Raw genomic sequence first — 26122 nt, 5'->3', positions numbered from 1 at the left:
CCTGAAGTATTTTTGTCAGGGCGTTAGGGAGATATTCGGGGATAAGTATCTTCAGAGGCCTACCCCCGAAGATTGTTAGGTTCTGCTGGATATGCACGAGAATCAGCACGGGTTTTCAGGGATGTTAGGCAGCATAGATTGTATGCATTAGGAATGGAAGAATTGTCCCGCTGCCTGGAAATGGATGTATACTACTGGTTTCAAGACCAAGAATCCCACGATGATCCTTGAAGCAGTAGCTGACTACCGGCTGTGGATTTGGCATGCCTATTTTGGAGTAGCCGGGTCTAACAACGACATCAACGTCCTCCAGTCGTCGCCCCTTTTCAACGAGCAGTGCATGGGCGTTGGTCCGGCCGTCAACTTCGTCGCCAACGGCAACCAGCACAGTATGGGCTATTATTTGGCGGATGGGATATACCCTATGTGGCCCGTCTTTGTGAAGACGATCAGATGCCCAACAAATGAAAAGAAGATATATTTTGCGGGTCGCTAGGAGGCAGCGCGCAAAGATGTGGAGCGGGCATTTGGTGTGCTCCAGGCTCGATGGGCGGCAGTGAAGGGTCCAACACAGCTGTGTTATGTTGACAACATCGCCGACATCATGTACGCATGTATTATCATGCACAACATGATTGTCGAAGATGAAGGTCCAGCACTGACTGATTGGACCAATGATGATGCCGGTGCTGCAGGTCCAAGCCACGACGTGGCCACTAGCAATGTACGCATGGGGATACCCCATGACGATGTCGATCGAGTCCGTGCATTTGCCGACATGCGCCAAAGACAAGCCCATGTTCGGCTCCAAAACGATATTATTGAATAAGTATGGTAGTGGAGAGGTCGCCGTTGATGTAGTTTTAAATTATTGAAATGTTTTTTTTTAATTTGGTGAAATTTACTTTTTTTTTTTTATTTAATGGAATTTTTTTCCTATTTGTGTTGAAATTGTTTAATTCCGAAAATTGTTTAATTCTGAAAATTGTTTAATTTGTGAATTTGTGGTTTTTTTAATTGTGGGAAGCCTTTCGGGAAGTCCTTGGGGATGTCCGCCACTGTGCAGTGAGAAGTCTTTATGACGTGTCAGTGCAGTGGGAAGTCCATATGATATGGCACGAGGTGTTTTTGGGAATTCCGCGCCACCGCTGATGATGGTCTAAGTAAGCCAATGGGGAGAATAGATTATCCATCGCATAGCGTTAATCTTGCCGATTCAAGGTTTTCAGGAACCTCCGAGAATCCCTAATTCATCAGGTAATTTAACAATCCTTTTCATTTCATTTGCTCTCCCCTCTCCACCTGCGCAAGTCTCCAATCTTGTTAATCGGATTTAATGATTGAAGAAGTCGATTCTTGAAGACCGCGTTTGATGGTGTTCAGTAATCATGCTGGCCATGGTAGATTATGTTAAAAACCTATGGCCTTTCACCACTCTATTTTACCACAACGACTTGAGGGAATCGGATAGGATTGTCAGTAAATTATCGATTCCCGAAAGCACAAAGCATTTCGTCTACGCGATTCGCGAATCGCAGTCCGTGATATACGTGCTAGCCGTCCAGAATCTGTCGGAGAGGTCGGCTGCTGATGCCGAGTGTTTGATCAGAGAGATTAAACCCGATGCAGTTGTTGTGCAATTGAGTGAAACGGATATGGATGGATTGAAGGAAACTAGGGTTGGATTGATTAGTGATGGTGATACTGTTCCCACCTCTGTGTTTGAGGTTTTGATGAATTGCTTTATGCACAAGGCTAATAAGGAGAAGTATGAGGATGTTGCAGGGAGTTTGGTGTTGAGGGAGATTTTCGGGGTGAGTTTCAATGGACACCTTGTTGCAGCCAAGAAGGCTGCTGAGGAAGTAGGCTCTTCCTTCATGATGCTTGACTCGCCTTTCATGAAATTCAACTTTGATGGCAGTGTTGAGGGCGAGTCGGAAGGGGAAGATTCAGGAAACGGTGGCTTACATGGTTTGTTCGGTTTGCAGATGAGTAGTTTGGTTTCCAAGAGTGTAGGGAGTTCAATTGTGTCTCTGAACTCAAGGGCTTTCCGCGCCTTAGATGAAGTTCAGTCTCGGATGGTGAAGTCTTTGTCGTCCATCTTGCTTCCTGCGAGCCCGCCTATGAAGTTGGTGGGTGGTGAGGAGGTTCGTGCACTGACTGATTATGAGGTGCCACAGTTTGCAAGATCTGTGTACGCTCTGCTTGTTGATTTGCATGACATCTTTGTGGATATCCCGTCTATGGGGACGGCTTTGGCCTGCGCACAGAAGGTGCTGTGTGATGTCAACAAGGGGGGAACTGTTGACAATAGGGTCCTTTCTGAGGTTTATGCATTCCCCATCGCAGTTGAGGGGCTGCGGATTGCTCTGAGCAATGCAGGTCGGGTGGTTAGGAAGCCTGCCACGGCTAAGTGTGAGTTTTCTGACCTCCCCGTGGATGATCAAGCTCACTCTATTGTTGCACAGGCTCTTCGGAGCCAGGCAAATAAGTACAAATCGATAGTTGCAGTTGTTGATGCTAGTGGATTAGCCGGGCTTAGGAGGAACTGGACGACTGAGGTCCCTTTAGAGGTTAAACATATGGTTGATCAGCTTGTCATCAATCTTGATGATGATTCCACGCAAGGGAACAGAAAATGGAAGCTAGCGAATAAGCCCATGGTGGCGGTAGGAGCTGGTGCAACAGCGGTTCTTGGAGCCTCCTCCCTCTCCAAGGTTGTTCCAGTATCGACTTTGATGAAAGTTGCAACTCTTAACGTCCCGGCCTCTCTGCAAATTTTGTTGGCGCAGACGCAGAAGGCTGTTCTTTTGGCTCTTGGGAAGGGTCTTGGTCCGACAAAGCTGGTGGCTCCTGGGATGGCGAGTTCCACGCTGAAAGGCTCGACTTTTAAGGCTGTGGTGTCGGCTGAGAAGATACGTGCTGTAACTCATGGTGTGATAGCTTCTGCTGAGAAAACAAGCCTCTCAGCGATGAGATCAGCGTTCTACGAAATAATGAGGAAGCGCCAAGTGCGGAGAGTTGGAGTGGCGCCATGGGCGACCTTCGGGTGTAGCATTGCAACCTGCGCAGGGTTACTCGCGTGTGGAGATGGGATCGAGTGTGCTGCTGAATCGATCCCTTCTGCTCCTTCAATTGCGAGCTTGGGCCGCGGAATCCAAAACTTGCACCAGGCGTCTGAAGTTGTGAGGCTTGCTGAGAGTTTAAGAGTAGAGAGATCAATAGAATCACTGCTGCATAAGTTTAAGAATTTGAAAATAAAGATTCAGTAGATAGCAATTGATATACCCATTTAGATGGCTCCCATTCTATAACAAGTCCAATTACTCTGTAAATTACTACATCAAGGATTGCCTTGCAACCGAAACTTGTGGCCAAATTTCTTATGTGTTTCATTGTGTTCAATTGATAGTTTCTCTTTATTTTGGTAGACATGACCATGATAGAAAATGCGGCATTTTACAATGTGGGATGGTGGGCAATTTAGAAAAGGAAATGTCCCTGAAAATGTCGCACCCTTTAAGTAATTACTACCTATTAGTTCTTTTTTTTTGAATAAATCGTTATGAAGGCGATTGGAATATCGACGTATCAACTGAAATTTTCATTAGTCAAATTACACAATGATTACCAAAAATTACACATCAATTATTCAACTGAACTGGTGTGCAATTTCAAATGTCGCGTTAATATTTCGATCACCTGAAATTCTTTACTGAACAATTTATTCTCAAAATGAAACCACGAGTACTAAATGTTGATTTTCTAAATCATGGGATATTTTTATATAAACGTCTTGAACAAAAATCGACCATATGCCCTTTAAAAATGACCGTTTTAGAAACTGAGGTCAAATGTTCTTTTATACAACCCCAAAATAGAAACGTTGTTGGTTTGGATGTATTTTTTATTTGCAAGTGTTCTAATTTGAATTATTACATTCAACTTCAACCTGCTGTTTTCTTTGCTCAAATACGAGTAGTATGCAGAAATCCGTATGTTGATCTCATTTCAATCTGACCTTACAAATAAAAAGAAAGACAATGTCGAAAATACAATAAAAAGTAAGATTTCTGTTTCCCAATTGAGGTCAGCTCTTTCATCAGATTCTAGGCCTTGAAAGAATAAAGAGCTCTTAGCCATAGAAAAAAGACTGTTTTACAACACAAACGCTATTTCAACATATCCCCAACTTCACAAAGAATCTTGTGCAGAAACTCCGCATACTTTCCCAGCACGTCGTCAAACATATAGATAATTTCGAGTAGCCCAAGCCCAACTCAACAGCATTCATATAAGGTGCCTCCTTACAAGCTCCTGTAATCTATAACTGTCACCTCATCATCTGGAGCATCCAGATCATTGTAGCTGCAAAATTGTTTAACTCGGGTAAGTTGTAACAATTGCACTAACATTGGCAAAAAAGATCACTTCTAGCAGAATGACGCCATATTAAGTTCTCAGAGCACTCATTTGCACATTCTAGTTTTCGTGCACTGTGCATTAAAACTAACAGACAAAGAAGCTTTAGCTAGGATTTTACATAAACAAGACACCAACCTTCGCAAGTTACGAGGATCCTGCCGAAGTGCAGGTGGCATAGCAATTATTGGGGAAGGTCCACCTAACTGATGTCCAGATCTCCCATTTCTGCCTCCTTCAAATGGGGCAGGGCCCCCTTGGTCACGTAACATCCGCATAGCAACCTCTGGTGGGGCAGGAACAAAAGGACCGAGTGGGCTGCATTCAACAAACTTTATCCAATTAACAATATGTAATTCACATACAAAACATTCTGAAGACACATAAGAACCATGCCCAGTATGAGTACTGAGAGAAAAATATGGACAAAACAATGATCCGAACTTACCCAGCACCAGGAACAGGCATCAGAACAGGAGGAGGTATGTCTGAAGGGAAAGCGGTAACAGGAATTCCTTGCCCGCCATAAGAATCAAACATTGGCTCGTCTGGGTTGTTCCCGGCAGCACCATCGCTATTGTTGAAATCCCCAGACAGAGGATTCTCAGACCTATCAAAGTGTTCACTGCCATTTGCACGATTATCACGTTCTCTGCGGTTCCCCCTATCATCTTTCATTCTGTTATCTGGACCAGGTCTTCGTCTTTGTGGCTTTTCCCTCTGGACATGGATATGTGTCAATAATGCAGACCCAAATACTGCAAGACCATTATCTCAACAAGTAGCTATGGTATAAGACATACCAATGAAGGTTGCATGACAGGCGCAGCTCCAGGTGCATTTTCATCACTGCAAGACGAACCTTTTAGGATTTTGTAGCAAATAAGCAACATAGACATTATAATGGAAGTACTTACTTCATGTAGTTCTGGAAGTACAACTCTTCACGCACTTTTGATGTCACTTCCATCACAACTTCTGGGTGTTTCAACTTCAAATGTTTGTGAACAAACTCTGCGGCGTGGAAGAGCTTTGTACAACCTTTAGCTCCACATCCATACTTCCAGCCATATTTTTCATCCCTTATTTTGCGGACATGTGGATCCAAAGCATCAACAGCTGCAGCATCTATCTTTTCCTTCGCAGTCATTACTTCCAAAGGATCTAAATTCTTTAGTCTCTCTTCCCAATGAGAATCTAATTTCTTCTCCCACTCATTCCCATTACCAATTCCATCGGGGTCCTTCCTCTCAACTCTAATATGCCGGAGACCTTTGGGTTCATTTGTTTCAAACAACCCATAATAATCAACTCCATGAATACGCCAGAGATAAGTCAGAAGAGTGTCCAGAAGCTCAACCCCCTCCAGACCTTTTATTGTATTTAAACCCCTTACGATGACGACTGGACCACTTGAACTTCCATGAGATTTATCTCTGCTCATTCTATCATTATCAGATCGTGATAAAATGTTTTCCTCAATTCCTTTTTCCTTATCAAGTTTCCGTACAAGACCTTGAGTTTGTTCAATGTCAATCTGAATTCGTCTAGTCTCAGAACTGACAGGGTGAGCCTTTGGTGCAGAAGAAAGTTCGGATTCCTTGGCTCCACCCCGACTGGGCCGCCTTCTTTTGCCATCTGTTTCATCTTCAGAATTGGGTTCACTGGATTGGTCCGCCTTGTTTGATGAGGAAGGACTAAAAGCAGGACCTCTTTTAACATAAAGAATTTGGCTAGATTAGTCTAACTCTATAAAAATGGTCAGAGTGCACAAGCAAAGTAAATATGCAGGAAATAGTCTTACATATCCAAAGTCCCTCCCTGCAGATCATGCTGAAAATCCTTCGCCAACTTCTTCGCAAGTTCGTTCCTCCTGCAAAGGGTCATCGTGTTTACAAGTTTGCATATACACCAAACTGGAAGTTGGATATGATTGGTAGCCATTTCACATTGAAGTGGAAAAGAGGCCCAAACGGAAACTTCCACTGGTAAGCTTACCGTTCTATGACAGCGAGCAAGTTTGTTGGATGATATTTGTCTTTCAACCTGAATGAATAAACAAACTTGTTAAAGGAACACTTAGCATAATTTTTAAGGATGAGAAAAAGAAGTACCATTCTTCATCTTTATGTGAATTGAAGTAAGTTCGTTTCTGGGTTGATATGTATTCTGTCCGGTACTCTTGATATCTGATCATGCTCAGCCATTTAGTACAATATGTAACAGAATGAGAAACTAATACAAGGGGCAAAGTAAAGATATATTTTACTTGAAAAGCAAGCCCATCTAATAATGTCAAATTGTCAAACTTTACAACATTTAGACCCAGACCTGTGCTCTGCTTCAGAAGGCAAGATATCATCATCAAGCTCCTGAATGAACTGCTTGTAAGACATCATTCCTTCCCTGGATAATAATTCAAATACATCAATGGATTTAGCTTCATAGCACTGAAACAACATTATTCATATAAAAGAATACTCAAAACTGAACAGCAATGCATTATATGCAAACATCAACTTTTAGATGTCACAGGTTAGTGTATGTGTGTATATATGTATATTCTAAGAACTATTTCTGTTACCTTTAATCTTACATTTATATAGAATAAGGTGATAAGAGTTAAGGGTGACTCGAGAGAGGAACTAACAAAACCGAATTGTAATATATAAGAATTGAATGTACTGGAATAAGAAAATTATTAAACCTCGGATGTCCTAAGAATTCACTGCAATAATCAGAATACAGTACAATTGCACGATTTTTACCTTTGGGTTCCACCAGCACCAAAAGTATCAGCAAAAGCACCACGACCGGAATCCCAATCTGCATAAATAGAAGATCAAATGAAAACATTGGACAAGGAACAACAATATAGAAATTTAAAGCTATGACGACACCCAAACGATATCATAGGAAGCCCTGGGTGTATGCATTCAGTAAACCTTGAAAGCATAAATAAAAAATCTAAGGTTGCATTCAGATTGAAGGATTTGATTGGACTCGAGAGTAGACATCAAATCCATAGTTCAATCCACTCATCTGGGTCGAAAAAAGGCCATTACACTAACACACCACATACTATATATGCAATTCAAATACTTCACACTAATATAATAGACACATTTCTGAATCTATAGTCATAGTATATACTATTACATATAAATTTGCATAAATGTTTCTTAATATATGTACTAAATAACAATTGAAGAAACTTAAACAATTTCTCAAATTCTCCAAACAAATGAATTGCAGGGTGTGAAATTAGTGACAGTAATCCACTCCAAACCAAACAAGATTTCAAATTTATTTGAAATCCATTGGAATATCAAATTCCTGAATTTCAATCAAAATTCTAAAAGTCTAAATATTTTCTCATCTAAAAAGTTAATATAGAGAGAAAAACGCCAATTATTTTGCATCAAACAGGAAAATAAAGTAGTGAGGTAAGAGAAGTATTGCATCAATACAGGAAAATTGTTAAGTCATAAAAATGAGAACAAAAAACAAACATTAAAACAAGTTGCATGGTCAATATAGAGTGAAAAACACCAACTACTTTGCAGAGAGTACATCAGAGGAATCTTTGTAATTTCTGCTTTTGCTATTTAAATTGCTAAGTATTCCGATGTCTGATAGATCCAAGGCTTACTTGCAACAAAGTTATTGTAGTTAAAAATTCCCAATCAAGATTAACTCAATGCCATACCAAACCCACCAAAAAAGTGAAAATGGGAAAACCCGTGCGCTCCAAATGGCGAGATAGTTTAATGGTAGTAAAACTATTAATTACTCCCTCCGTCCTCCATTAATTGGCACTAATTTCCTTTTTCATTCGTCCTCAATTAATTGGCACCCTTACTTTTTACTAATTTTGGTAATGAACCCCACATTCTCATTCCACTCACATTTTATTACAAAATTAATATATAAAAGTATGACCCACATTCCACTAACTTTTTCACCCACTTTCCACTATATTTATTAAAACCCGTGTCAAGTCAAACGGTTCTAATTAATAAGGGACGGAGGGAGTAAAATATTTGGAGTCCATTATTTTCCAGCCCCATGGAAGCCAAAAAATGAATCTCGACTGAAAATTGTATTTTTACAGCAGTGAAATCAAAGTCTAGAACTACCTAAAATGAAAATTAGAATACATAATTTAATCCTAGTGCAAGTTGTTCTACTTTGCAAAAGGAAGCATCTTATTCTACAAACTGAGGTCCTCCGTCCTATGAATAAGAAAGCTTCTTTTTCTCAACATATCAACATATTCTGTCAGTGACTCAGTATCGAAAATATTTATACTGGTATACAAAGAATCATGAAGGTAAGCTACTCAACCAGTATAGATTAAAGTAGAAAGATCAGAGATACAAAAGATAACTAGTTCAAAGTATGTAAGAATTAAAAAAAGGTCATAAGATTAAACTCAATGAGCTACTTATTAATTATTATCACATTCTGAACATGAAGCTAATCAACTCACAACTGCAAATTGGAAGTGACAGTTCAGGAGATACAGTGTATTTCAAAGCATAAAAGCTCCCTTATGGATGACTACATAGTAGTAAAGCAAAAAATCTCTAGCTCCAATGGTTGATGGGGCAAATTACCATCTCTAACATCACCAAACATCATTGCATTTCTCCAAGTGGCAGCTAAAGAGACTTCATTACCAACGACCCCTCCCAAACTATGGAGGCAACAGGCCCTCAATTACGTATTTCATTTAAATTATATAGCAACTATTGCATTTTCAAATTGCTTTTCATACTCTTAAACAATGTACTATATCTTAAGGATAACATATGAATATCGTCTTGAATAAAACATTCCTAACAAATCTACAATATTGTTATATGTAATTCTTATTGTTTTCAAGTTCCTGGGTCTTATCACTCCAAAGTCATTCTTCATACCGTTGTTCTCAGTTCATCTATTTCAGTTTCTATTGTAGCTCATGAGATGCACCAGAGGCTTATGATAAGGGTTTGAACAACATACATTTGAATTACACTATCTCCAGATTGTTCATTTCTTCCCGCCACTAATGAATAATGATAGAACAATCTAGAATAAAATAAAAGGCATTTTCACTATAACAACTTTTTGTTTTTTGGGGGATGGGGGTTGGCACAATCTAACATGAGAGATTCAGTTAAGATTACACGCTGGGAGTGAACATCAAACACAACTTACTTGATTATCAAGGTAGGATAAGTGCTTAACATTATGGACATCTTAGAGATGTGTAATGGTAAAATGAAAATAACATTTTATCTATCATATAAATAATGAAGATATAGCAACCAGTGTTGTTAGGGTCGCGGGGCGGCCCGGGGCGATGAGGGGGGACCCCGGGTCGCGGGGCGATGGGGCGACGGGGCGAGAGACCCACGAATCGGGGCGCCAGAATAGCCGAATGATGATTATATTTGTGTCTCTTTTATAAGTTTGTTGTTTGAATGTTTATCACATCAAATAAATCTACATACATCATTACTCCATATCACATCTGAATATGGACCCACGAATCAGGGCGTACTATTAGCCTAATTAAGCTATATCTATACTTTTAATACAGGTTAATGAAATACATTGTGTGAAAAAGACTTCTTGGTGTGAAAGTACCATTTTCTAGATTATTTATCATTTATGTAGTAATATTTAAAGGTATTTAATCAATATAATGAATATTTTAATTAAAAAAACTAAAATTTTTACTTTTCTAACTTGTAGAGTGGGTAAAAAAAGAATTATTGAGTAATAAAATAACTGCACTAACTAATGCATTGAAATTGATACAGACTCTAACTTGAGTGGGTGAATAAGAATTAATAATTTAATTAGACTAACCTAGTGGTATAAAAACTAATTAATTAATCTAGGGAAATATCAAAAAGTGGGTCGCAGAGATGATGAGGCTGAGAAAACAATTAATTAATCTTGAATAGAGGAAAAGGTGGATTAAATAATGAATGCCTCGATTCTCTACCCATTAAAGCACATCTCCATTTTCAAAACCCAAAAAATTTTGTTAACACAACGGAAAACCTCTTCGGCTCACCCCAGTCGCCCGTCGCCCCCACCGCCCAACTGCGCCCCAACTGCGCCCCATGAATCTCGCTCGACTCACCCATGTCGGGGCGAAGCCGGTCTCGACCTGAGCGCCCCACGCCCCGAGCGCGCTCGGGTCGCGTTTTTAACAACACTGATAGCAACCGCCCATAGAATACACATCCCAATGCCATAAAAACAGAAAAAATACAGACATACCACCTTGATAGCCGCCACCTCCGCGGCCCATATATCGACCATGAGATCTTTCATCAGGATAACCAGTTCTGCCCCCGTTTTCACGGTCATATCCACCAGGATGATCATACCCAAACCTGAACCAAAAAATTATGTCTAGTTGAGCAGCACGATGAAATCCTTATGTGCAAAATGCACCTATTGTTATACCGAAGGAACTAAGTAAAATGGGAACACTATTATACTCCTATTAGCAGATAAACAAAACGTAATGGGATGCAGAATTGCCAATGCGGAAATCCTGTTCTCATGCTTAAAAATGTAACTTAAACAAGGTGCACAAACTCGTGAACATTTATATTCTACCACTATATGTTGCAATGGATAATCAGCGGAGCGTAAAATCAAGACCAGAAATCTGAACCAAATAACAGTCTCCATGAAATCCTAAACTAGTTACTGAAAAACCAATGGGAAGACATAAACTACAGTAAGCTGTCTAAGAGCAATAGTGGCTAAATTAACCAAATGCACAATGCACCTTCGATCCCCATGGCCATATCCTCCTCTCGGACTCCCTCTCCTACCATCATAACCATCGTCCCTCCTCCGCTTGTAAGGAGGAAACGGCGGAGACCTTCTAGGAATCGGAGAATGCGGACCTCCTCCGCGCCGGTCTCGATATGGAGGCGGAGGGGGGCTCGGGCTCATCCTGCCCCGCTTATGATAATCTCTTTCCCGCGGTGGGGGCGGAGGCGGCGATCGGTTGCGATCATAGTACTCGCGACGCGGAGGACGGTCATAGTCCCGGTCATCACGCCGATCACGGGAGTCGCGCTCTCGGTCTCGGATGCCGCGGCGCGGCGGTTGAGGCGGAGGGGGCGGCGGTGACGCGTCCCCCGGGGGAGCATCGGAGGGGGCGGCTTCGGGGGGCTTTTCGTCGGTGTCCTTTTCGCGGCGGCGGTCGTTATCTTCGTCGGTGGCGCTCAGAACTTCGGTCATCGGCGATGATTTATCGGTTTGAGTGGCGAAACCCTAATTCGATTCTGTGCGTGCAAGTGCGTGCCCCAAACTTGAAGATTGGGTTGGGGTTTTGTGACCAAATTTAATTAGTACTCACCTCTATAAATTAGTAGTAATACAATTACATTGATACCCTTGATCGTTTGGTAAGTTCGGAAGATTAAAAAAAGAAAAAAAAAGGTTTTTATCTTAAAGCACAAGCACCTGCACTGCACCAATAACCTGCCGGGATGATCCAACGGCAAATTCCCGTTGCAGATGTCCCGTAATTAGTACTCACGGGACACGCTCTTCGTATACGGCCGCAATAATTTTTACAGTATTTATTTTTATTTGGAAACAAAATTATTTAATACTATTATCATTTTTTTCACCTTGTTTATTTTTCCAGCTTTGTATTCTCCGATCCATCCCAAATCACCTGTGATCTAACATATTTGATCGAGATTTGGCAACGTGTAACCGATCTCCCACAATAGTTTTCTGGCATAACTCTTCATCGGATGCTTTTCAACGAAGCTTTCGATTTTAGGATTATGTATTTTCTCATTTGTAATAAATTGTAATTATATACTAGAAATTTCAATTATGGAATTTTGATTTTATCAATGAAATATCATTTCATAATATTAAAATAATATTTAATTTTAAATAAATTGAAATTTTTTAAGGGCATATTAGTCTTTTATTTGGTCAATTAAGATGCCTGATTTGTTATTTTTCTCTGTTCAGATACCTAAAGTGATTTTTCCTACTTTTAAGTATAAAAAGGTGCGAACCTTATTTACCAATGACCAATTTAGTAGTATAAATAATACTTCGTTTTTACAATAATTTAATCATTTGCGTAGTTAATTGGGTTGTATACTTGGATTTATACTTTCCAATCTCCGGACCTATTAGAATTATTAAAACATGGATTATTAAAAAATGTTTTAGAATAAAATATTAATGCAATAAGATTTAAGATTGAGCGGTGTATATGCCCTAGTAATATTATAATGTTACTTTTTTTATTTTATTATGAGATTGTTTTGATGTAATTATTAGGGTCTGTTTGATAAGGCTGTAATGCCAAGATAGAGATTTATATATTGACTTTTCTAATTGTTTGATATCATAGAAATACATATCTCAAAGCCCAACATAAAGCCTAAGCTCGTCTCGGCCCGACCAAATATATATGGTTATGCTAATTTATGTATCCCACCAATTTGGTGGGTTATATCACCGTTCTCTCAATATATCTGATTCTACCCTCCCTCTCCAGCACTCTTCACCCATCCCATATTCCAATGATTCTCACCCTTTCGCTCAATAAAATTCATACCACCGTGGAGCAAGAACGCCGACGACCGCATCTGGAGGCACGATTTCGGTTGCCCGAGAGCGGCAGGAAAACGACGCAATGCGGCTAGAGTATTCTTCGATCAGACGCTGCACGATGACCTCGAAGAGGCAGACCACCGGAAAATAACCATGGATGGCGAACCCAAGCCGATGATGGAGCTGCGTGGGACAATGGCTGTGAGGGGTTGCGGTCGGAGGAGCAAAAGAGACGGGAATAGGGAGGCCAAACCGGATTTTGGGTGAGGAACGCCGGCGAGGACGAAGGTGCTAGAGTCCCGATTTTTGGGACTTGCCATGAGAGAGAGACAGATAGAGAAGAAGAATTTGGACGAAGGGCACGAGAGAACTGTTGGTTCTACTGATTACAAGAGATAAAAGCCGGGCGTAATACAACCCAAAAGAAGGAATACAAGAAACGAAACTGAACTGAATTACAATGAAACAAATAAACCGTGAATGTTTAGCCGAGTCGAGGAGGCCTCTTCCCGCAAGACGAGATACGCCCCGGTAGTGCTCTTCGGTTTGGCGTTTCGTCCCCAAAGATAAAACGACTACGTCTCTTTTGATGCAGCACCGCAATCAGTAGAGCTCCGGCGAACTGGATAGGGGAGAGGGTAGAGCTTCGACAGAAAGACAATGCAGAGAGGGAGAGAGCTTATGATGCAGAATGCTTGTATGTGTGTCCTAATGCAGTGGTATGGCTAGCCTATTTATAGGCCAAGCCACCATGCAGGGTCAACCGAGCCATGAAGGCTCATCATGGCAGATTCGTAACCGACGTCGGTTACGAGCGTGTGGCAGGCGTGTGCCTTTCGCATGTGGAGCGTGTGGATTTCTCACGTGGCAGCCGTGACTGTGCCTCGCTTGACGACGTGTCAAGCCACTTGGATTGCTGACTCGGCGGTGGTCCAAAAAGAATAGTTTGGGCCAAGCCCAAAGACCACCCAAAGACCAATTGCCAAGATCCAAGTCCAAGTCCAAGTCCAAGTCCAAGCCCAAGCCCAAGCCCGAGATCGGGATCGGGATCGGGATCGGGATCGGGATCGGGATCGGGCCCGGGCCCGGGCCCGCGGCCCGCGAGCGCGAGCGCGAGCACGAGCACGTGCACGTGCACGGGCACGGGCACGGGCACGGGCTCGGGCGGGCGGCGGCGGCGGCGCGCGCATGTGCGCGCGTGTGGGCTCTTTCACCCATCTTGGTCCACTATAATTATTAAGTAACATAAAGTCACTTAATTTATACACATTAAAAGATGTGTTAATCCTCCAATGTGGGATAATTAACACTAGTTAATTATTCCCTAAGCTCCAACTCCAAGCTTTAATTAAAAGCTAATTATGCCCAACTTTAATCCACTATTTCTCACTCACCGGAAATCGGATTTGAGAAAGTGAATATACTACATTTATCTACGTAAAATGTAGATCGACGCTATGTCATTTAATTTCACAAAATTAAATGGCTCGTCACATTTATTATTTGGTCAAAATCCATTGACCGGGCATATTTAATCCATGATTTTTACAATCCCCCACATGAGTGGAAATAGCCGAATGCATATACATGCAGACACAAGCTCAACCCTCGAGAGGTATATAAGCATAAGGATAGGTAGTTGTTGACTTTGAACCCTCCATAGTCGACACCATCGGATACACAGGCGGCTTAGTAGCGCGATGCTTTGAACTAATCCCTCACGGCGTGCACCGAGACAATGGTGTTAACGCTTAAACACCTCAACCTCATCCGTTCTCACGTTTTGTGTCCATTGCGGTCTTGGACACCACTTTGGATTCATAAGTGCGTTTTTTTATGAAGCGACCACACTTCGCACTTACATAGGTGATTCTTAGTCAAGTACCTTGCCATACTTGGTCTCTTTGAGAATTCCATCTCTTTGAGATCCTTAAGAACCATTAAAAGTCATAGACTTAGCCTTTACCACTAGGCAAGCTCTTCAACACTCTATTGCTCTCTCGGGAATAGATATAGTTGAGTGTTTCTCATGAACTCTCATAGCTTAGTTGTCCCTTTGAACCAAGTTCTTGGGATCTCCAGTCATCATGGTTGGGTTACCACTATGATAATTCTTTAGTTTGTGGATTTCAAACCCATTCCCTCTAGCAACTTATTCATTTGATCACGGTTTAACCCTTTGGTTAGCGGATCCGCTAGATTATCTATTGACTTCACATAGTCAATTGTAATCACCCCTGTTGTGATCAAATGTCTCACGGTGTTATGTCGTCGACGTATATGTCGAGACTTACCGTTATAGAAGCCATTGTTTGCTCTTCCAATAGCTGCTTGGCTATCGCAGTGGATCAGCACTGGTGACACTGGCTTAGACCAACATGGAATGTCTTCAAGGAAGTTCTTAAGCCACTCGGCTTCCTCACCAGCCTTATCCAAGGCAATGAACTCCGATTCCATTGTTGATCGGGCTATACAGGTCTGTTTTGTGGATTTCCACGATACAGCACCACCCCCAATAGTAAAGACATATCCACTTGTTGAAAGTGAGTCTCTATTATCGGATATCCAATTGGCATCACAGTACCCTTCAAGTACCGGGGGGTATCTCGAGAAGCGTAGCCCATAATTTTGAGAATGTTTTAAATATCTCAAAACCCTTACAAGAGCTCTCCAATGCTCTTTGCTTGGATTGCTCGTGTAACGACTCAACTTGTTCACGGCACAAGCAATGTCAGGTCGAGTGCAATTAGTCAAGTACATAATGCACCCGATGACCCGTGCATACTCTTCTTGTGCAACGGGCTCGCCTTTGTTTTTGCTCAAGTGAACGTCGAGTTCAATTGGAGTCTTAACTGGCGCGCCATCATAGGCTTTGAATTTATTCAATATCTTCTCAACATAATGTGATTGTGTTAAGATGATTCCATCATTCGTTCTTAGAATCTTCATTCCAAGAATTACATCGGCTAGACCCATGTCTTTCATGTCAAAGTTTCTCTTTAACATGGCCTTTGTATCGTTAATTACTTGAGTGTTGCTACCCAAGATTAACATATCATCAACGTAGAGACACACTATAACATGACCGTTATTAGTGCTCTTGATGTAGACACATTTGTCGCAATCGTTGATTTTAAACCCATTTGATAACATCACATTATCAAACTTCAAGTGCCATTGCAATGGCGCTTGTTTCAATCCATATAGGGACTTTACAAGCTTGCATACCTTTTTCTCTTGTCCAGGTACTACAAACCCCTTCGGGTTGTTCCATATAGATTTCATCTTCTAGTTCACCATTCAGAAACGCGGTCTTTACATCCATTTGATGAATCTCAAGATTGTGCAATGCAGCAATAGCGAGAAGCACCCGGATAGATGTAATCCTTGTTACAGGTGAATAGGTATCGAAGAAGTCATGTCCTTCCTTTTGTTTAAAACCCTTTACTACTAGTCGGGCTTTATACTTATCAACTGTTCCATCGGCCTTAAACTTTCTTTTAAGAATCCATTTGCATCCTAAAGGTTTAGCACCTTCGGGCAAATCAACCAACACCCATGTGTGGTTTAGCAAAATTGAATCAATTTTACTTTGAACAGCTTCTCTCCAATGCAGCCCGTCTGGGCCAGCAAAGGCTACTTTTATCGATGTTGGTTCTTCATCCAACATGAAAGCAATGTAGTCAGGACCAAAAGTTTTTGGTGTTCTGACTCTATTACCACGTCTTAGTACTGTATCTTTTGGATCGGGCCTTGCACGCTTGCGCGATTCAGGTTCCGCATCTGCTGATTTAGAACTAGTGGCTTCTTCTTCCACTTGTTTAGAACTAGTGGCTTCTTCAATTCTTGTCTCAGAATTGGTTGAGACTTTTTCATTGTCTTTGCAAGGAAATGTATTTTCGAGAAATACAGCATTCCTCGACTCAATTGTTGTTCCTACTGTGATAGTCGATATTTCAGACTTGTGAACAACAAATCGATATGCACTACTGTTAAGTGCATATCCAATGAAGATGCAATCAACCGTCTTAGGTCCGATTGTAACTTCTTTGGGCGGAGGAACCATCACCTTTGCCAAACACCCCCACACTTTGAGGTATTTGTAGGATGGCTTCCTTCCCTTCCACAACTCATAAGGAGTGACATCTTTTCCTTTGAGATGGATCTTATTCAAGATATAGTTGGCTGTCAAAACAGCTTCCCCCCACATGTTATGTGGTAATCCTGAAGTTAGAAGCAGTGCATTCATCATCTCTTTTAGAGTTCGATTTTTGCATTCTGCAACACCATTAGATTGTGGTGAATATGGAGCAGTTGTTTGATGAATTATACCACTTGTGTTGCATAACTCCTCAAACGGGGCTACATATTCGCCTCCTCTATCGCTTCGAATCATTTTGATTTTACAACCAAGTTGATTCTCAACCTCGTTCTTATAATTTTTGAACGCTTCTATTGCTTCATCTTTACTTCTTAAAAGATAAATGTAGCAATACCTTGTGCAATCATCTATGAAAGTGATAAAGTACTTTTTACCACCTCTTGTTTGCACCATCTTTAAATCACATACGTCCGTGTGAATTAATTCAAGGGGTTTTGTGTTTCGTTCAACCGAATGAAACGGCAACTTAGTCATTTTTGCTTCAAGACAAATTTCACATTTATCTTGATTATCCACTTCATTAGGCTTTAGTAAATCTAAATTTACTAATCTTTTAATGGATTTTGAATTTACATGTCCCAATCTACAATGCCACAAATTTGAAGACTCGGTCAAATAAGAGGAAGTAGATGCTTTATTATTATTAGCCAATGGCTTTGCAACACTGCGAGTTGCTACACTAAGCTTGAAAAGCCCATCGGTTACATAACCTTTTCCGAGGGATTTTCCAAACTTATACAAGACAAACCTATCAGACTCAAATACAAGTTTAAACCCCTTTATTAACTAGTATTGATCCTGACACTAGGTTCTTGCGGATGTCCGGGACATGCAGCACATCCTTCAAAGTGATTGTGACGCCAGACGTCATCATGAGAATCACGTTGCCAACGCCGAGGACTTCGGACGATGCTTGATTCCCCATGTTGACCTTCCTCCCTTCAGCAGCAGTGTAGGAGACAAACTTGCTCCTATCTGAGCAGACATGAGCAGTAGCGCCGGTGTCGATGTACCAGCCACCCTTGTTATCCACAAGGTTAACCTCTTCGGTGACCACAGCAATGAGGTCGTTTTCATCTCAGTCTTTGAACTCCTTCTCAACGACGTGGGCTGCCGGCTTCTTCTTCTGGCTGCGGCAGTCTTTAGCAAAGTGGCCTGGTTTGCCACACTTGTAGCAGTCGCCTTCAAACTTCTTTGAAGGCTGCTTTCCCTTCCCTTTGTCGTTTGGACGGTTTGGGCGAGGGCGTTTGTTGGAGGGTCCGCCCCGCTCCAACAGATTGGCTTTGGCCTCATTTGGGGTGAAGCCCTTAGCCTTTTGATCACTTTTGCGCACGTCGGCCTCGATGCGCAACTTCACGATCAAGTCTTCAAGGGTCATCTGCTTTCGCTTGTGCTTGAGATAACTCTTGAAGTCCTTCCAACTTGGAGGGAGCTTGTCAATGATCGTGCACCTTAGGAACTTATCGGGTAATGTCATCCCTTCAGCCACTAAGGAGTGGATGATCATTTGGAGCTCTTGGACTTGCTCCATGATGGGTCGAGAGTCGACCATCTTGTAGTCCATAAACTTGGATGCTACAACCTGTTCAGTCCCTGCAGCATTGTCTATGCTATATTTCTTCTCTAGGCTTTCCCACATTTGTTTAGATGTGGTTATATTGGAGTATACATTATAGAGGCTATCATCCAATGCACTTAAAATAAAGTTTTTACATAGATAATCCCCTTTTCTCCAAGCTTCATAGTCCGCCATGACTTCGAGCCTAGTCTCTTGGTCGCTTGGCGCGGGCGGCTCGTTCTCCGTGAGGAAGTTGGCGACGCCCAATGTTGTCAAGTAGAACAACATCTTCTGGTACCACCGCTTGAAGTCTGATCCTCCAAACTTTGGTGGCTTCTCGGCAGGTGGCATCATTCTTGGTGCCACAGGTGCCGCACTTGGTCCTTGGAATGAACCAATTCCGTTGCCCCCGAAGGAGCCAACAACATGGTTGGGCATAGAGCCCCCACCATTCATGTTGGGCATAGAGCCCGCCATGGTCGTACCAGCCCCGAAGGGACTAGCACCCGCATGAGACCCGAAGGCCCTAGCATTCGTGTGAGACCCGAAGGCCCCAACACCCGTGTGAGACCCGAAGGCCCCAGCACTCGATCCATTAAAGGACCCGAAGGAACCACTAAAAGTGGAACCAACCGACCCACTCGAAGTGGATCCACCAGTGAGCCCAAGGGGGTTAACGAACTCCCAAGGGGTTGTTGAGGAAGAAGGATAGCGCCCGGGAGTGGGCATCATCGTCGGAATCGACGACGTGTTGACAGGTCCAATGGTCGCCATGGTTGAAGGAATGGCGGCGGTGGCGGCGGCAGTGGTAGTGTTGGATTCCGTCGACATCTCCAGCAAAGGTGTATTAAGTTTCGAAATTTTAAGTTCAGTTTAGAGGTAAAAAAATCCCTTCAAAAGCAAGTTATCTCGTCTTGCGATTGTTGGTTCTACTGATTACAAGAGATAAAAGCCGGACGTAATACAACCCAAAAGAAGGAATACAAGAAACGAAACTGAACTGAATTACAATGAAACAAATAAACCGTGAATGTTTAGCCGAGTCGAGGAGGCCTCTTCCCGCAAGACTAGATACGCCCCGGTAGTGCTCTTCGGTTTGGCGTTTCGTCCCCAAAGGTAAAACGACTACGTCTCTTTTGATGCAGCACCGCAATCAGTAGAGCTCCGGCGAACTGGATGAGGGAGAGGGCAGAGCTTCGACAGAAAGACAATGCAGAGAGGGAGAGAGCTTATGATGCAGAGAATGCTTGGAATTGTGTGTCCTAATGCAGTGGTATGGCTAGCCTATTTATAGGCCAAGCCACCATGCAGGGTCAACCGAGCCATGAAGGCTCATCATGGCAGATTCGTAACCGACGTCGGTTACGAGCGTGTGGCAGGCGTGTGCCTTTCGCATGTGGAGCGTGTGGATTTCTCACGTGGCAGCCGTGACTGTGCCTCGCTTGACGACGTGTCAAGCCACTTGGATTGCTGACTCGGCGGTGGTCCAAAAAGAATAGTTTGGGCCAAGCCCCAAGACCAATTGCCAAGATCCAAGTCCAAGTCCAAGTCCAAGCCCAAGATCGGGCCCGAGGCCCGCGAGCGCGAGCGCGAGCACGGGCTCGGGCGGGCGGCGGCGGCGGCGCGCGTGTGTGCGCGCGTGTGGGCTCTTTCATCCATCTTGGTCCACTATAATTATTAAGTAACATAAAGTCACTTAATTTATACACATTAAAAGATGTGTTAATCCTCCAATGTGGGATAATTAACACTAGTTAATTATTCCCTAAGCTCCAACTCCAAGCTTTAATTAAAAGCTAATCATGCCCAACTTTAATCCACTATTTCTCACTCACCGGAAATCGGATTTGAGAAAGTGAATATACTACATTTATCTGCGTAAAATGTAGATCGACGCTATGTCATTTAATTTCACAAAATTAAATGTCTCGTCACATTTATTATTTGGTCAAAATCCATTGACCGGGCATATTTAATACCATGATTTCTACAAGAACCGACGGACGTCGCCCACCGGCGATGCCATCATCAACAAGCGAGAGAGAGACAGAGGGAGAGAAATACCGAGGTGTGGCGTCCATCAACGCCATTGGAACATCGCTGGCCGAAGTCGATTAATGGCTTGGGTTTCTACAGTGGCTGGCAAATTCTTCGAGGCACGTCAACTGTGGGGTGCGATTCACTCCGATGTTGGTTCGAATGTGGGATGGGTTTCTCCCATGGATTCTACGATTGGACGAATATGGTTCTAAAATCTGAATTGAGGGTTTCTTTGTTTCTTTTTCTTGATGATGAAAAAATCTGGGCAAAGATGTTCTTGTATGTTGATAGATTTTTCTCTTCGACATCTGACAATTAGTACTTTTCTTCTTCAATTTCTTGTTAATGGAAGATATGGCAGTGATGATTTTGATCTATACCAATTTTTCACTTTGATTTTCTTCATTCAAATGGTCCAAATGCTTCTTTGATTCTCGAAAGTAGTGATGATACCGTGGTTATATGAGCATATTTGATTTTCCAAACAAATTGCTCTTAAAATGATTTTGGATTCAAATTGAGGTTTGCTTTGTTTCTTTCGGCAAACTCCTACGGCACATTTTTAAAGAAGGGCAATTATGTTATTTCATGTGTTATCTAATACACAAGTTTTATTAATATCTCACCTACCAAATAACAATGTAAAATTTGGCCATATGTTGACACAAAGTCCATATTACTTATCTTAATTCACATATTTTTTTATATCTCATATTTCTTATCAAACGAATCTGTAAGAGCATCCACAACCGTGCTCTTGCCAGCGGCACGGTTGTGGGTCCGGTCCCACTTTTTATGTCTGCTCTCTGGCAAGAGCACAACACCAACAGCTGTACTCTTCCGCAAGGACGAGCACAATTAATTTAAAATTCAATTAAACAAAAACATTTCCATAATACTAAAATTCATTAAAAAACCACAATAAATATTACAAATTACAAATAAAATAAAAAAACATAATTAAAATCCTACAAATTAAAAATTACATAATTAAAATACTAAAAATTAAAAATTATATAATTAAACTCCTAAAAATTAAAAATTACATAATTAAAAATTAAAAGTGATCGTCGGATTGGTTCGTGCCAACCGCCGCATCTTCGGAGATTTCGAAGTACGTCTTGAACAATTTATCCATCTCCGCCGGAGTGTACGGTGTCCGGACACCGCTACGAGTAGGAGCCGGCGGAGTTTGGGAGGGGGCGGTCGGCCTAGGCTCCGGTGTCCACCCGTATCGCCCTTGGGAGGCACCTTGGTCGTCGATAGGGTATGGCCGGTAGCCAACCGGAACGGCCGAATCTTGGGTTTGAGGAGGGGCCGAATATTCCGTTTCCGGACTAGGAAACGGTTGTCCACCAAACCATTCGGGGTTCCAACCATGAGAGGGGGAGGGTGGTCATCGCCTTGGCCGGACATTGTTATGTTGTAGGGTATGAGAGAATGAAGATGAAAATGGATATGAGAGAATGAAGATGAGAATGGATATTGGAGAATGAAGATGGGAATTGTGTAGTTTGATGTGAATTTTTGGGTGTGAAAGTGGGGGTATTTATAGATGAAAGTGTGTATTTTTTAGGGGGAAAAAAATTTAAAAATGTGTAAAAAACGGTAATAAACGGACATATTTTTTGGGAAGTGATTTTTTTTATTTTTATCGGTTTTTTAATTAAAAACCGATTTTAAATAAAAAAACATTTAAAGGCAACGGCTATGCCGTTGCCCAATCGCCCAACGCCACGTGTCCTGCTCGCTGGCGCGGCGCGAGCGCAGCAGCGGCGAGACACCACCGTGCCAGCGGCGCGGACGGACGCCGACTCTTCCGCCACCGTTGTGGATGCTCTAATGTGTGAAGCGATTATATTTTCTTGTGCACGTCGATTTGACTTCAGCAAAGCAACAAAAGTTATTTATTACTCCATTTACTATTTCTCACGTTAAATTACGATTTAATTAGATCGTAACACTAATTACGAAATTAATTGGTTTTGATTTAAGCCTCAATTGAGTGTGGAAATTAGTTAATGCGTTTAAAATAAATAACGAAAAAGTTTGTTATAACAATTGTTTAAATAAAATTTATTTTTAAATAAAAAGTTAGTAAGTAAAAGTGAGTTATAATAATTAATTAAAATTATAAATTAAATGTCATAACTGACCTGATAAAGACCGATAAGCTCTTAATGATCTCCTTGGCAAAATGGTACTATAAAATGATAACTAAAATGTGATTATCCGTCGTCCAGTACCTAAATGTGATTTTTCTTATAATTATGTAGCAAAAAGATGGAACTCCATTTTTTAATATCATTTTTATAATTCACTCTATTATTCCTTTTCGTCCAAAAAAATAGACTAATTATATCATTTTTTATATTCATTAAAATTAGATTAATACAATATATCCATCTTAGATAGTCCACTCTGTTTTACAACTTTATCCTTTTTTTTGGGTGTAGGTAGAAAATTAGAGTCATATTCATTGATAGTACTATATTTATGCAAATTAAACACGTAATGTATTTAATTATTTATGCTTAAATTTAACTCCATATATCACCGGAACGCAATTTTCTTTGTACCTGAATCTGATCTCTGCTCTGTCAACCGTACTTGTATTTTATAGAGTGGCGATCCAGGGTAAAGGTTGAAGACGATAGGAAATGGAGGGTGGAATTACGGCGGAGGACTTGTCGACGATCGGCGGCATAGCCACCGTCTCGCTGCTGCACTCCTTCATCCCTACACATTGGCTCCCGTTTTCCATTGTCGGCCGCGCTCAGAAATGGACTCTCTCTCGCACTCTTCTCGTCAGTAAGTGATGCTCCTGATTTAGTAGGGTTTTGCGGGATCTAGATTGATTTTCCTTGCGTAAGATCGTTTTGTTTAATTTGTTTAATTGATCTCATAATTGCTGCATCTGAACCCCTATTTACCTTAAAATTGAGCTAATTGGGGATTTCGAACTTTACATGGCTAAGAAATGACATGGTGGAAGTGTGTGAAGCATTTTGGTGCTGTATGCTAGGCAAATCCGAGCAGTGTGTTGTTTGTGGTTATTGTTTGTAAAATGTAGCGTCTGATCTGTTTTTATTGTGTTTTGGAAGAAAAGAATCGTCTGTGCTTCTTGAAAACCGGTGCAAGAATTTGAGTCCTTGCACCTGAAACACAGGTGCGTGTCTCTAACCCTTATATAGGACTTGTGCCAGCCTCTTGGGCCTAATCTATACTCCCACTGAATTTTCGTATTTAATAATTTTCCTGAAAAATATCAGCACCTGAGCAATATACATAAGCTTATATTTAAGGGACACCTTTGGTACATCTGGATGTATGGTGCATCCACCCTAGTCAAGGATTGATGAACCCTTATTGATTTTCATTAGGATGGAAGTGCACAAATTTTTGAGAAATTTTGTAATACCTCATTTTTTGAGAAATGAGATGGTTGTGTTGTAAACTTGGGGTTACATACTGACTTGAATTCTTAAGATTTGCCATTTGTTAGTATTTTTCTGGCTTCTGTTTTATCCTTGTGCTTTAGGTCCTTGCAAAGTCATAACGTATAAGTTCATTTTCTAGCAATCGTTTTACTACCAATGTGCCACTTTCTTGTCACTGCAATGGTGCTGAGCGCTAATTGTTTGTCTGTTTGCAGCTGCTTTTGGAGCAGTATTGCATGTTCTATCCACTTCGCTGCTTGGCATAACAGCAATCACCATAACAAACACTATAGCTGGAGAGGAAACTGTGCATAAACTTGCATCTTTGTTGCTGATTTTTCTTGGTGGTGGTTACATTGTGTTATTTCTTACTGGAAAGGGTGGTCATAGCCATTCTCACAATCAACCTATGGAAAAAATGGCTGTTGCCGGTCTTGTTCTCGTCCCTGCATTGTCTCCTTGTGCAACCACTCTTCCAGTATTTCTTGCTGTTGGAAACTCATCCTCGATGATGGTGCTTGCTATCATAGTCCTGTTATTCAGGTAATGAATATCTTGTGTGTATTTCTTACTTTTATCATCTTTTGCTGTCAAACTTTATTATAACCACAAGTTTTACATCTAGCAGCAAGTATGGTTAATTCAACTGATGGATTCAAAAATAAACTATTTACTTGACATATTCAGTTGTGGTTGTAATATTATGTTCAAATATTTGGCATTTTGGTTAATGCTAATGGATCTTCCCATCGCGTGATTATTGTCCTTTCCTTTTATGTGCAATTATTTCCTTAAAAGTTAAAAGAGATTAAATCATTTAGTTATTCAATTTATCTGACCAATATCTAGTTTACAACACAACCTTGTAGTTTTAAAGCTTCAACCCTTCTTGGTCATAGGAACTTCACACTGATAAAAATCATACCAGCTTGTTTACTTTAGCCAAAAGCCCGCAATCCAAGTATTTAAGGTTGCACATTGAGAACTTTCTGGCTTGTAATGAGAATGGAAAAAAGAGAAGGCTCCATTCCTTTTTCTTGAATGGCAAAAACTTGTGCACATCCACCCAGATAAATTCCAAATAAGGTTCATCAATCTCTTATTAGGGTATATTAATCCCCAAAAAGGATTTAATTAGGACGAATGAACTTTGCATCTTGATGTACCGGAGTGTGCCTGTTTTTGGATTATATGTTGTAGATACAAGAATGATATGTGCAATCAATGAACCTTACACTAGTACCTTTGTAAATCTTGGAATTCATGCTATTTTATCTTAGTTAGAAATATGACCCTTGACATGTTATGATATGGCATTGCAGCACGATAACTGTAATGACGTCGCTAGTGGCTCTCTCATTTTACGGTGCAAGTCAGCTCAAGTTTCACTGGGTGGAACGCTACGACAAGCTTCTTGTAGGATCAGTTCTATGTTTAGTCGGAGTTCTGACCCTCATTTTCCACGATCATGATGGCGAAGCTGGTTCAAATGGAGAGCATTTGCATCGGAAAATAATCTCTTTGTAAGGATATTAGCATTAGGGATGTATTCCTTGTTTCTAAGTTTTGAGGTTTGATGATTCCAAGTGATGATACAAAATACGTAAGAACTGTAAAACATATTTGTCTTGTTCAATCAGATCAACGAGCTAAGATGGAAGTTCTTGCTTTCTCGATCTTCATTGTTCGGAGCCTCGGGATTGCTGCATTCACCAATGCATGTATTGTTATATATATTGATGGTCAATCCTCAGATATGAGAATTACAATTCTCTTGTGATTGAAATTACTTATTGTCAGGGCCTCAGGGGTTGTTTTTCTCTCTTTGGAAGTAGGTTATCTATTACTACTATAAATCGTTGTAAAAATTGTAATTGGACAAAAACAAAC

At 41.2% G+C, this 26122-nt stretch overlaps 3 protein-coding genes across 4 annotated transcripts; 2 read left to right on the top strand and 1 right to left on the bottom strand.

Annotated features, from left to right (window-relative positions):
- Positions 1-1397: 1397 nt before the first annotated feature.
- Positions 1398-3272, top strand: LOC121810310. Its single transcript, XM_042211107.1, has one exon. It carries the CDS (start codon positions 1398-1400, stop codon positions 3270-3272), a length of 1875 nt encoding a protein of 624 aa, XP_042067041.1.
- Positions 3273-4000: 728 nt separating this feature from the next.
- On the bottom strand, positions 4001-11773 carry LOC121741787 (serrate RNA effector molecule-like). Of its 2 annotated transcripts, none has more exons than XM_042134695.1 (12): positions 11225-11773; positions 10705-10820; positions 7191-7248; positions 6754-6828; positions 6537-6611; positions 6421-6468; positions 6227-6295; positions 5340-6134; positions 5226-5271; positions 4871-5142; positions 4561-4740; positions 4001-4368 (listed from the first exon to the last, which is right to left on the bottom strand). In XM_042134695.1, exons 1-12 carry the CDS (start codon positions 11683-11685, stop codon positions 4308-4310), a joined length of 2256 nt encoding a protein of 751 aa, XP_041990629.1. In that variant the 5' UTR covers positions 11686-11773; the 3' UTR covers positions 4001-4307. The 2 variants fall into 2 exon arrangements, with proteins under 2 accessions (XP_041990629.1, XP_041990631.1); XM_042134697.1 differs by having other exon boundaries at positions 10708-10820.
- An 11526-nt stretch (positions 11774-23299) lies between these two features.
- LOC121740856 lies at positions 23300-25948 on the top strand. The gene is made up of 3 exons (XM_042133489.1): positions 23300-23603; positions 24448-24775; positions 25555-25948. The coding sequence occupies exons 1-3, from the start codon at positions 23453-23455 to the stop codon at positions 25757-25759; spliced, it is 684 nt and encodes a 227-aa protein (XP_041989423.1). The 5' UTR covers positions 23300-23452; the 3' UTR covers positions 25760-25948.
- The last annotated feature ends 174 nt before the right edge of the window (positions 25949-26122 follow it).

This window comes from Salvia splendens, chromosome 7, assembly GCF_004379255.2.
Source record: "Salvia splendens isolate huo1 chromosome 7, SspV2, whole genome shotgun sequence".
NCBI lineage: Eukaryota > Viridiplantae > Streptophyta > Magnoliopsida > Lamiales > Lamiaceae > Salvia > Salvia splendens.
Note: the sequence above shows the minus strand (reverse complement) of the source record. Positions and strands in the feature narration are given on the sequence as shown.